Below are 12789 nucleotides of genomic sequence, written 5' to 3' on the forward strand. Positions count from 1 at the left end.
GAGTTGTTCTGCAGCACTCAGAGCAAGCAGAGCCTCCCAAGCTGGCTGGGCTGTGCTGTAGCCTGGCTGGGACACCAGCAAAGCCTGAACCCACCTGGTGAGGCTGTCACATGCCAAACTCAGAGGGCATTTCCTTTCCAACCAAAAAGGACAAAGTATCACACCAGTACCCCTGGAGAATGCACATGGAATTAACTGCTGAAAATTGCTCTCTGTGCAGTTCAGGACTCTAGTCATCCACCCTAGCCAGCAGGTACAGTACTTCAGAAAAAGTATCAACCCACTTTTATGCATTCCCCTGGACTGATATCATGTTTTGTCAGAAAAAGAAGAAGTTGAATGCTGCAGAAATGAACCAAGAAAAACACACCTGCCTTCTGCTTAGGGATGCTAAGATAAAACTCATGGTGTTTTTCAGCACAAGAAATGAATACTAATCTTCCTCTTGCAACATCTGTTTATTCATAATATGAATTCCTGCTTGCAAGTTTCAGAATCCTGAAGAAAAGGGTGTGTTTAATAATTGCAGCATTAGTAAATGGTAAGGCTGTCTAAAATAAGGACATGACTTGCTACACAAGAAAACCTACATCCTGGAAGGAATGCAAACTTGTTCCTTTTCTTATTTCAACCTAAGGCCAAGGTTAGTGGCTACTAACCTGCCTACCTAACACACCTATTAAGGTAGGTCTCTATAAAATGAATTTGAAACCAGGTTCCAGTGTACCAGAGAAAGACAGGATGCAGAAACTGAAGAATCCAAGTCACTACATGGAATACAAGCATCTTTCCCTTTCTCTCCAAAGATGTGGTCTTCACTTGTAGGAGATAGTGAAGAGATCAAAAGCAAAGGTGTGGGTTAAATTCATAGGAAAGCAGTTACCTGCAGTACAGAACTGGTCAGATATCTTCAGCATCCCCAAAAAACCCATGGGGCCATGAAAGTCAGTAAATTCAGCCTATTGTACACAGCAATAATTGCTACTGAGGCAGTAGAACAGACTTCATAAAAGGCAACTGATAATGAAAAAGCCAACTGGGGGCATTTAAAACACACCTCCTGCCCAACAGGGAGAGTGTATGTGCATTTCAGACACAGGGAAGCAAGAATTTGCCAGCTGCCAACCCCAACCCAAGTTCCAGACCCACCTTGCAGCCAGCTGCTACAGTGAAATTGGCTGCCCACTCCCCTGGGCACAAATTACCAAGGCACTGAAGCCCCAGAAAACCACAAGGGAATTTGTCTCCTTCATGCCCTCCTTGTTGTCAGTAAAGTAGCACAACAGAATGTGTTGCTGACTCAGGTATTTCACAGGATGGTTTGGTTGGAAGGGACCTTAAAGATCATCTCATTGCAAACCCCTGCCAGGGCAGGGAACCTTACACTGGACCAAGCTGCTCAAAGTCCCATCCAGCCTGGCTTTTAACACTTCCAGGGATGAGGAGTCTACAAGTTTTCTGGGCCACCTGTTCCAGTGCCATACTGACCTCTGAGTAAAAAAATTTCTTCCCAACATCTAATATGAACCTCCTTTATTTCAGTTCAAAGCCATTACCCCATCTCTTTTAAAAGGCAGCTCTCCAGCTTCCCAGAAGACCCCTCTAGGTACTGGAAGGTGCTGCAAGGGCTCCCTGGAGCCTTCTCTTTTCCAGCTGAAGGCAGCTCTCCCAGCCACTGCTCACAAGAGCAGTGCTCCAGCTCTCTGCTCATCTTTGTGGCCTCCTCTGAACTCACTCCAGCAGATCCATGTCTTTCTTTTGTTGGGAGCCCAGTTATTTTTGGGGAAGATATTTTCTCTATTTTGGGTACAATACTTACAATCATTTCATGATTGCTCTCACACTTGAGATGAGTTTGAGAGCTGCTGGGCACTAATTCAGTGACAACCTCTACTGCATTGACCACAGCAGCCACAGCAAACTCCCATTACAACTGGCCTGGAATAATATGGAGTAAAACTAATTGGACACTTAACTACACCCTCACATTTCAAGTTTTGTTCCACTTTCAAATCCAAAATCATTATTAAGACAACTTGCAATGAACAAAAAAACAATAAAAAAAAGAAAATTTAACCAAACACATTTTTAGAAGTCTTTTGGTGGTCAATAATGAAAAGAGATCTACTGCCATCCCACAGCAACAAGACTGCAGCATTTCATGAATTAATACATTCAAGCATGTGACTGCAGAGGGAAAGCTTCCTTTTCCTTTTAATATGTATGAGACATTACATAACACTCCCCTTTTTTTTAAGATAACATACAAAAATCTAAGTGTCTAAAAACCAGCACACACTTTCTGTAGCAAATGAGAATTTAACATTGCGGTTTCCAAAGCTGGGCTTTTTTATTTTTTGCTCTTTGAAAAAACAAAAAATAATTTTGCAAATAAAACATCTAAAGAATATTTCTTATAAAGCAGAAAAGCCTTTGTTTTTCTTACTGCTTTTACAGCCTTTATTCTTCATATAAACACCCAAGACAGAAAAAAATATTTAACTTTTAGATGGCCTCTTGAGCTTCCCATACTGATGCTTTTAGAATTATTTTTCCCACCCGCTAAAGCTAATTATATGTGCTGTATAACCCACTTAAGGCTAATGAATACTAAGATTTTTCCACAGAAAGTAAGGCTTCTTTCATTGATAATATTGTAGTTTTTCTGCTTACAAATAATACAAACTAAAATCAAGCTGCAGTTAGACTTTAGGAAAAGTTGAATTATACCAGTGTGACACTGTTGAGAATATAGAACAAAATTAAGCTATCTTAGTAAATGGTAAAATCTTCAAAATGAATTTTTCCAAGTACAGTTCAGGCTAACAGCTAAGTTATAGACTGAAAAAAGGAAGTTATCCATGGCTTCACCCAGATGGTCAATTCCTGTCTTTGCTCACACAGTAAAGAATGATGTTCCACCATCCACCACAACAGCGTCTACATCACCCAACAGGTCTAAGAGCTCATTACAGGCAAGTGACCCAAAGCTTTAGAAACATTCAACACCAAATGATTTCTAATCCACACATTTGCCCATTACTCATTTGGTGTCATGCACATAATCTATTACAAGCATTCCATAAAAAAAAAAAAAAAACAAATCCGTAACCCTCATGACTATTACAATTCTAAGTTGCAAATATGTCCAGACACTGGATACTTGAAAGAGAAAATGTTACACTTAACTACAAAAATAAATAAACAAATAAAAGAAAATTAAAAGTCAACAAAACAAAAGAAAAAAAAATTAGTGCAATCTTGAAACTTGCTACTGACCCTCTTCAGCTGCTGCTGTAACTGTTCCCTCATGGACTCAGGGCAATTATCAAGCTGCGTCTTCTGCTCGGAGTAAAGCTCCTGAAGCCTCTCTAGTTTTTCCCTCTCAGCATCAAGTTTTAATTTTTCCTGAAGCATGAACCAGAAAATAAAGACAATTACCTTCAAACCCAAGCAGTTGTTAGTGATTATGACAGTGTGTGGCAAAACCTTCCTGAACAGTAGGAGCTGGCAGGTCAGAGACAGAAACCTTGTTAGTGTAAATGCAGTGGTGGGATGCAAAAGGATCAAAACAAAACATTCATCATTTTAGTGGGGTGATTAATTCTCTCCCTCATCACTGTGCTTTGGACCTGTGCCTGGATGATGCTGTTAAAGCCCCCCACCCAAACACTTGTCTCACCTAATGTAAAAAAAAAAATTAAATAAGGGAACTGTAGCCATGTTAGTGAGGTAACTAATGAAGCTGAGAGAGAAAGAGTGGCTTTTAGAAAGCAAAGTGGATGGAAAATGACTGCAGTTTGGCAGTGAGGGAGAAATGGAGCTTCCCAGGAGAATGAGTTTCATGCCTCTGTGGCTCTGTACAGATAAGTACATTTAGCAAGCAGTGAAAAGCCAGAATGAGATAGAGCTTATAAAGAAATAACTCTTGGCCAGGCAATCCTGTTGCAGCAAAACCACCAAGTGATCCAGCAAATTTGCTTCAGGATATAGGAACTGTAACCTGTTTGTGGGGATCACAGGGGACAGTTTCCCTGGTCCCCTCCAACTAGTTCAGCTTTCCTTTTGTTCCACTCAAGCAGCAGCACCCAGCACGCTGCTTCTCACCCTCCCAAGCCTTTGGCCTTTTAATCTTTGTAATCAAACACTGCACGATTTTCTGTGCAACACTGCTCCAAAGACTGGCTGCACATCACTTAAAGCTTGCCTCTAGACTGTTATTTTTCTGTGGACCAAGGTTTGGGAAACAATAAATCAGAGCACAGAACATCTTTTCAATGTCTTTCACTTACATCTACACTGACTGACATGGTAGATGCATTTTCTACAATTAAGCAATTAATAACTGGAAAAAACCCAATTTATGCCTGATATGCCAGGCATAAATAATCAAGTAAGTCCCTGAAGCCAGGCTCTAGCATCACACCTGTATAGCTTTCTTTTCCTATTTGCTGTTCTGTGGTAATGCACCTCCTTCCAGATGGTCTCTAGCTCTCCTTAATATTCAAATATTAGCAGTATGCTGACTACTCCATTTCAAACTGTGGGAAAACTTCCTCTTTGCTCAAACCCTTATGCATGGCAGAGGCACGGCAATAAACCTGTGTTAGCTGCCTGCTTTCTTTATGATTTTATCTCTAAATCTGAGTGAGATCAGGGGCTGGGATTCAGTTTTCCCAGTATCTAGAAACAACAGGAAGACTTTTTATTCAAGTCCAGTGTCAACCAGAGTCCCAGCTCCATTATGTTCATTTACATGTGCATCTTCTCAGCTCGTGCAATCAGATGAACAATATGCTGAACACAAACACGTTTTATTAAGCTAGTGAAAATGAGCATTCCTGTAGTAGCCCCTGCCTTATTAACAGCAGGGGTCAGGAATAAGAGGATGCAGCACGAGGGAGCTGCACAGTGAGGCAGAAGCATGAAGCTCCTATGAGGTCACCTCTAGACCCCTGTCCCCAAGAAGCCCCATTTGCTGAAACATCCTTACTTCCAGCATGGAAGGAAAGCTGTGAATAAACTGGCATTCCCCTCTTCACAAACTCTGCTGGCCATTTAACATTCAGCCCACAGTCTGCCACCTTGTTTCGCACTTGCCTTTTCTGCCCACCTAGCCCTCCAAAGCAGCAGGGACTTCTCTGACCTGAGCTGCTGTGCCTCTGAAGCTATAAACAGCTCTCTAAATGTCTGTGCACTGCCACAAGCATGCTCATTCATCAAGCAGGTCAAACCTCAAGTGTGAGGAGACGGCATCAGCAAGGATGAAACTCCCTGAGAATCCTGCCGGAGATACTGTTACATGCCTCAAGAAATTAGAAATGTATTCCTTTGAGATTGAAAGCGATACTCATCTGGTCTATTTATAGCATAGGAAGTGCTAACATCCCACCAAACTGGCTCCCTTCAAAATGTGCAGTCTTAACAGGAAATACCACTTTCAGCAATGAGAGGCATTACATGTTTTGCAGCTGTGGAGTTCACTGATGTCTCAGGCTGTGCACTGGTGAAGTCCACTTAATTCACAAAATGCAATTTGAATGAGAATGAGAAAAGAGATGTGAATGAGAAATTTTCCATACTGTGCTTTCTATGAGTGAATCAAGGCAAGTTCTTCTAGAAAGGCAAATATTCTGACCTAGCAAGCCAAGATGTAGCCAGGCAAGGTCTGTGGCTGACTCCACATCTGTTTGCTCCAGAGCAGCTGGCGGCATGGCTGGGAACAGAACCCAAGCTCCTGCTGCTCATCCCCATTTAACCACAGGAGCTGGGACTTGGTTAATACTTCTCTGCAGACAGCCCCAGCGTGGATGCCAGAGGCACATCAGCTGCAGTCTGGCTGAATTCTTAACACCCTATTTCCAGAGAAAACAAGTGCAACATCTGCTCTTTGCCTCCTGCCCAGCTTGGTCCATGGTCTGCCTCTACCTGCATGTTATCAATTTGGGGTCAGCCCAAACACAAAGCAGGGCTGACTTGGGGTTTGATGATGCTGGGGCAATGCTTGGGTCAGTTCTGGAGTATTTCTGGGAATTGTGATGGGTAGCAGGAGAAAGAACTGACATGTGACACTGTCCCCAAAGGCAGAGTCGGGATGTCAGCAGAGAACACATGGTATGAACACCGACCATAAGTGAGCAACATGGGTCAGAATAAGAAATCAATCTTTAGATCTGGTAGAATTTATTTCAGGGCAAAGAAAGATCAAAAAACCAAAGGCTATTCTACACAACACATCTCATAGATGATCATGTCAGACAGGAGAGAAAAGGATAGTATCAAAGGCAATCATAGCCCCTACAGGAATGGGAACAACAGGAAGGAGGAGAAAAAATTGCTTCAGTGTTGTCTCCAGTGGTTAAATATGCCCTGTGCCTGATCAATACTGCTACTTCAAGTCTTAGTGATTTTCCAAACTCTTTCTGCAGAGAACTGCTACTTTTCCATTTGTCTTTCCCCCCAGTTTGCTATTGCAGGCAGGTTGGCTGACTAAAATTGTAGAGCAAGATGTGGTTGCATGGACATGTGTCCTCTGAACCAACTTTCCTGCATAAACTCATAGGAATGCTGAAGAAATTAAATTGGATGAAATAGAGAAAAATTCTTGAAAACCCAGCTAAAAACTGGACAAAAAACTCACCCTACAAAACCCAAATTAGAGAAATTGTAAATAAGCCTACAAGGTAAATGAAAGAAAAAAATCCAACAAGCTCAATGATTCACTTCTAATACTTTCCATGATCCACTCTGAAGTACTCCAGGATCTTCTTCAGCCCATCTCACCTATAAATCATCCTGTTTTAAGGTAGCAACAACTCATACCCCAAACTAAACTTCAGATGTGCACGCTCAGTCCCTCTCAGTATGGAATTAGCTGGTCTCACAAAGTCTCACAGGTTTCTGAGAAATGTAACTGCATAAAACTGACCAGAAAACCCCACTGGAATAAAACAGTCTCCCGTGCAAACTGTACATGCTCCTTTTCTGTATTTTCTGACTATTCTTTCTTGCAATCCTTGATCTCTTTAAGAACAGATGCATTAGACTTGCCACAATTTAATTATTTGTCACTAAATCCCTGTCAATTTCATGACAAAAGCTACTAAGATGAGAAAATAAAAAGTATGCCAGGCATTTGAAAAGGAGCACAGTGAGACAGAAAAAGGTTGTTCATAACAACAAGCCTTCTTTTTTCTGTAAGAATGTTAACTAATTTATTATATAACAGTTTGTATTCAGTGATGGCATCTATACAAGAGATCTCAATGGTTTTATTTCAGATGCATGCATTAATCTACTGTTAAAAAGCATCTTAAATCAGAGTAAGCGATCCTTCTGCTTCAAGTAAAAAAATCCCAATAGGTGCACACATTAACCTGCTACTAGGACAAGTTAATTTTTTTTTGAATTTCTAAGCTCATTCTCTGACCACTGCAATGTGTTGTCCTAGTGAACAGATGTGGGAGGAGCAAAAGAAAGCCCATGATTCTAAAGTACTGCTCTCCTTCATGAGTGTAAATGAGGAAACAATCATCCAGACCACAAGAAAAAACATTCAAGTCAGAAAATTCCAATTCTTATAGTCTTCAACATCTAGATGACAGTAAGAGGACTCCATTAGGGGTACAACCCATTCTGATATTTCTCTCATGAATGTTTTAAAAGAAAGCTCATGAATTCTGTTTTTTCTCCTTGAGTCTTTGTAATCATCTTTGTGGTCAGTGTTCTCTCTACAGGATATACTTATGTGGATATATCAGCAGATACAAGTATTCCTCTAACATTTAAACTTGTGTGTTGTGTCTTAAGGAGGTAGACAAAATGTTATGGCCATGGAAGCTCATCCTTTTAAAATACTTGCTTACATCTTGCTGAACTGGAATCTGACCAGTAAATATTTAAGAGGCTATGCCACAAGACATAAATTTTCAGATTCATCAGGATAAAATCCAGCAGCAGGAATTTTGCATCCAGAAGAGAAAGGATTGAGGAGAGAGGCAACCGGTATATTTAACTTTCATTGGTGGTGGCTCACCAGACAGCTGCTTTTTCCTTGACTCTATTATTGCAAGTCTTTGTGGTACTAATTCAGCAACAAAGCTGAGCTTCAAATGTTTTGGCATGTTTGGGATTTTCTGTTAATGACTGAAAAAATATTTCCACAAAAGCATGTGGACAAAATTAAATCTATTCCAAAAATGATGAGTTATCCCCTGCCAGCTGTTCCCGTTTTCTGCTCTTGAAGAGGGACAGGAAGCCTGGGCTGATAAAGGAGTTCCAGAGTACATATTTCTCCATGGCAAAAGGCAAAGGTCCTCTAGAAAAAAAGGAATAATCTCCCTCTCTTTTTTAAGAGTCTCAACTTTTGCATAAATATTTGTTTTGAAACAGTCTCCCAAAACTCCCTTTTAGTTGTGGTTACCTCCCACAGCACATCTGTTGAATCCACTACTAATTTTCAGCTATTCTTGTTTATTCATTCTTACTGATCTATTTTTTCTTTCCCTGGCTATCTGTTACTTTTAGCCTCATGCTTTACTTGGAGACATGGGGTTTGGGGAATCATTAACCATCCTTCTCCACATATGCACGTTTTAAAATGGCACAGATCACGGAGGCACTGTGCAAAAACAAAGTACACTGCAGAGCTGGATGACATCCAATAGGGCAAACACAATTTTCTCCAATTTCCTTATAGACAAATGTCAATTCTGATCTAAGTCTCATGAGCTCATTGGAAGGAAGTCATAAATGTGAACAGCACCCTGGACCTGAGGTGCTTTCCACTGGAAACACCAGGGACAGGACTGCCATGGTAACTACAGGGAGCAGGAAAAAGCTTCACCTGCTTGCTCATTGTGGCTACTGCCCAGCTCAGCTCTCTCTACACCAGGCTGTGCTCAGTAATTTTTTCAAGATCTGTAACTAAGCTCTTTCCCAGAGAGCTTCAAGCTGTATCTGTCAAATTGTGTTAGTAAGGAATTATCAGGGCTCTCTCTGCATAAATGGAACTTGTGATTAATAGCTTAAATAGCTGATAGTCACACATGTAGGTTGTCATCTTTTTCTGCAGAGAGGGCGAAGGAAGGGGGAAAGGGAAGGGGGAAAGCGAAGGGGGAAAGCGAAGGGGGAAAGTGAAGGGGGAAAGCGAAGGGGGAAAGCGAAGGGGGAAAGCGAAGGGGGAAAGCGAAGGGGGAAAGCGAAGGGGGAAAGCGAAGGGGGAAAGCGAAGGGGGAAAGCGAAGGGGGAAAGGGAGGGGGGAAAGGGAGGGGGGAAAGGGAGGGGGGAAAGGGAAGGGGGAAAGGGAGGGGGGAAAGGGAAGGGGGAAAGGAAGTCCTGTGAGGTGCTAAAAGGTTCTCTCATCTTTTTGAAATGGCAATTACCCACAGATCTGATTTTCAAAACCCAAGTAAACCAACACAAGTTGCTTCACTCCTTACAATGGCAAGGGAATGCTTTCAACTCACCTGAGGGTGTGCACTGCACCAACTTCCCCAGTGCTTCACTTAGTCCTGCCTCATGATCTGAGAGTGTTGAGCATGGGACTCGGATGAGACCAGCGTGCAGCTTAACACAGAATGTACAAACTCCCTCACAAAATACATCCCTGGTTTACAACAAGGGGCTGGGACACAGAGGCATTGCACCACAGCAAAGAGCACAGCCCAAACCTGAATCCACTCCTGTCTTCCGACTTTCCAACCAATTCTTTTGCCTTGCAAGGACTAAAAATTGTGGCTTTAATACTCTGAAAAAGTTGGCAAAACTTTGTGTTGTCACCTAAATGAAATGTGCACAGTGCATTTGAAAAAAATAGGAACTTAAAAAACCCCAAATAGGCAGGTAGAAGGTAGTACAGGAGCTTCTACCTGCAGCCCATTTCAAGTACATGGCCCAGAAAGTAGATTTTTAAGAATTTCACAGGTTTCTTCAAACAGGTGCAAAAGTAAGGATGAGACTCAAGCAGGCAGGAGTTTCCTGTCAAACAGGTGCCAAGATCAGTGGCAAATTCCATGAGATGCTCAAGTTGCTCCACAGACAAGTGCTGTCATACACAGCACTAATGCCCCACCATCGTCTCACAAGTGGAATGAACTCCTCCTCTCTCCTCCAGACAAGGAACACCTTGTGGTGTATTCAGGCATCACTCCCTTAGCCTGGCAGAAATGTGACTGCTCTTTGAGATATGGGACCCCAACAGCTTCTTGCCTTGAAGCCCCACCAAAACCAAGACCTCAGGAGTCAGTAGGGGAGAAACATTCAGGCAAATAATAGAAACTGTGACCAACCTATGGACACTGGGACACTTAGGAAGACACAACACAAAAAAAGTACCATCAGCAGAGTGGAAACTCCTGGTCAACACCCAAGCCTTTAATCCTTTCCTAAGTTTCAAATTATTTCAGCAAAAGGGATCAGCTATCACTTCGACCCAAGCCCCCTTCTTGTGGGTGGGGGTTGATCCTCTATTACTACAGAGCCAAGATGTTGACTACCTAGCATCAGATCTGCATTAACATAGACACAATAACCAAACTTTAAAAATGCTACTGTTTCAAGCCAGCCAGAACTTTTATTTGTTGACAGGATCAGTGCCATCTGTTTTGCTGGCTGACTCTGCTTTCCCCAGAACACTTCAGCTGTCACTTTAGGTTTTACTCCCCTTGTAGAAGCCTGTCTCCCATTTCTATTTTAAACTTTTGCTTAATGAAATGCTTTCAGAAATATTAAAAAAAAAAACCAAACCAAAAAAAGAGCCCCAAAAAACTAAAAAGATAATTTCAATATTAAACTGAGTCATGGTTTGACATTTAGAGCACACACTCACAGCTGGGTTTGTTTGTTTAAAACAAAGAGGAACACAAAAGAAAATACAACTAAAATTTTGCAGCTGATCTGACGAGTGCCATGCCTCATACAGAAAAAAATGTTTTGAGTGAACTTGCCTTTTAAACAAAAAGTGCTTTTTATAGGCTGCTTTCCATGTTTCATTTCAACTGAAAATTTAAACGAGACCTGTCATTTGAATTTTCTCACTGCTACCTACACACTAACAGGTGGCTGCAAGGAAATTGAAATTTCCTCCAGATTTTACAATAATTTCCATTAGTTTAACTGAACTTTCAGGCTACTGGAAAGCCAATACAGAAGACAAAAGATCTCTTGAATTTCTGAACATGTTATTTATTACCACTTACCAACCAAAACTTCCAGCAGCATCCTTTTGAAAGGGATCTGGTTGCACACCCTATCTGCTGATACCCACTTTAAACTCACGTCTCTGCTAAAAAGCAAATATGATACATGTCCCATAGGCAACTTAAAATGTGACCACAGGCAACACTGAGAGCTGAAGGATCAGTGAGGGATACACAAGCCTAAGGAGAAGTGTGGACAGGGAAGTCCAGGGAGGTTCAAACACAAGCTGGATGTGCACTGTCTCCCCACAGAGTGGAGATGTGGGAGCCCCATTCTCCTTTTCAGACACAGGCTTGATAAGGACAGCCACAAAACAGCAGCCAGGTTCCTGACAGGGCAGGCAGAAATCGAAGACAGAAAGCTCAGAATAAAACAATGCAAACTGTAAGGTGTGAATTAAATGGGAACTGTGAAAACATGCAGCTTTTCTAAGCAAAAAATGCAGAAGACTTCAGGTATTTCTGGAAAGCTTAAGGAAAGAGAAGAGACTAGCTAGAGCATTTCCACAAGTGACAGGTCTAAATTATGAGGTAGAGGATGAAATTTAAAAAGGAAACAACACTGGCTGAAATCCCTGGAAAAACTTCCTGACCTTGAGGTATTATTGGCCATGGCACATCCCCTGTGGAGAAGGGCACTGCATGCCTGGAGGGAACCAGCACTCCCTGGTTTGAGGGATGCAACTTGCAGGCCCTTTCCATTTCTGCACTTTAAATCCTCTTAAACTGCTATCTTATTTTGGAAATACATGCCTATCTAATTCTTGTGTAGTTGAGAGCAAGTAAGTATGTGACTTTATATCAAACTAATTAATTTCTGAGACTTAATTACAGAGGCAATATTCTACAGTGCTTAAATAGCCACTCAGCAAAAAAAACCCAAAAAAACCCAATATAATTACTTTACAATTACATACTAGATGGATGTCTTATATATTCTATATGATATTAGATAAAAACTGCACCCTTTTTCATTTTGTTCCTTTACTGAGAAAAGAATTTTGATTTTTTTTTCCCCCCGAATTATATAATGAAGGGTACTGGAACTGTTCACTTAACACTCTTCTTTTCAACAACAGAAAATCCAAGTAACAAACCCTGTATAGTCATTTAATTAATAAAATTATCTTCACAGTAGGTCAGGTCTTTTTACTTTAGCTTACTATATTTTGCTTGTGAATCATACCTTGGAAAACAATACTGTTAAAGGAAATTATGGCAAAACAATTTTTTTTTCTTCCATATTTATCAAGCAGATTTACTTACAGGCAGTATTTAATCAAATAAGCTCCATTAATATTAACCACATAAATATATTTTGAAAATCAAGGGGAACAGAGCACACAGCAGGCTACTATAACTGAATTACCTTTGTCTTTTCACCAATAACATTTCTCTCCAGTTCAGCTATTTTTCTGTTTAGATGATCCAATATTTCCTTCTCCTTTAGCAGCTCTGTTGTTTCAGATTTCTGTTCCCCATCCAAAAGGGCACATTCCATATCCAACTAGGAACACAAAACATCTTTCAGAGGCAGTCCAGACTCAGAAGAAATCTTGATACACATTATTTTCTGGGGGGAGGGGAATGA

General features: G+C 41.1%; 1 protein-coding gene across 9 annotated transcripts in view; it reads right to left on the reverse strand.

The window, feature by feature from the left end:
• Nucleotides 1-12789, reverse strand: part of PHLDB2 (pleckstrin homology like domain family B member 2) — a 67030-nt gene that overhangs the window by 27699 nt on the left and 26542 nt on the right. For 7 of the 9 annotated variants that reach the window (XM_033051585.1, XM_033051592.1, XM_033051589.1 and 4 more), the window contains exons 6-7: nt 12568-12705; nt 3280-3408 (exon numbers count right to left, since the gene is read on the reverse strand). In XM_033051585.1, coding sequence (XP_032907476.1) covers nt 3280-3408; nt 12568-12705 — 267 coding nt within the window. The remainder of the gene's footprint in view (nt 1-3279; nt 3409-12567; nt 12706-12789) is intronic. The other 2 variants (XM_033051593.1, XM_033051587.1) reach the window with 1 other exon arrangement.

Source organism: Catharus ustulatus, chromosome 2, assembly GCF_009819885.2.
Source record: "Catharus ustulatus isolate bCatUst1 chromosome 2, bCatUst1.pri.v2, whole genome shotgun sequence".
In the NCBI taxonomy this organism is placed as follows: domain Eukaryota; kingdom Metazoa; phylum Chordata; class Aves; order Passeriformes; family Turdidae; genus Catharus; species Catharus ustulatus.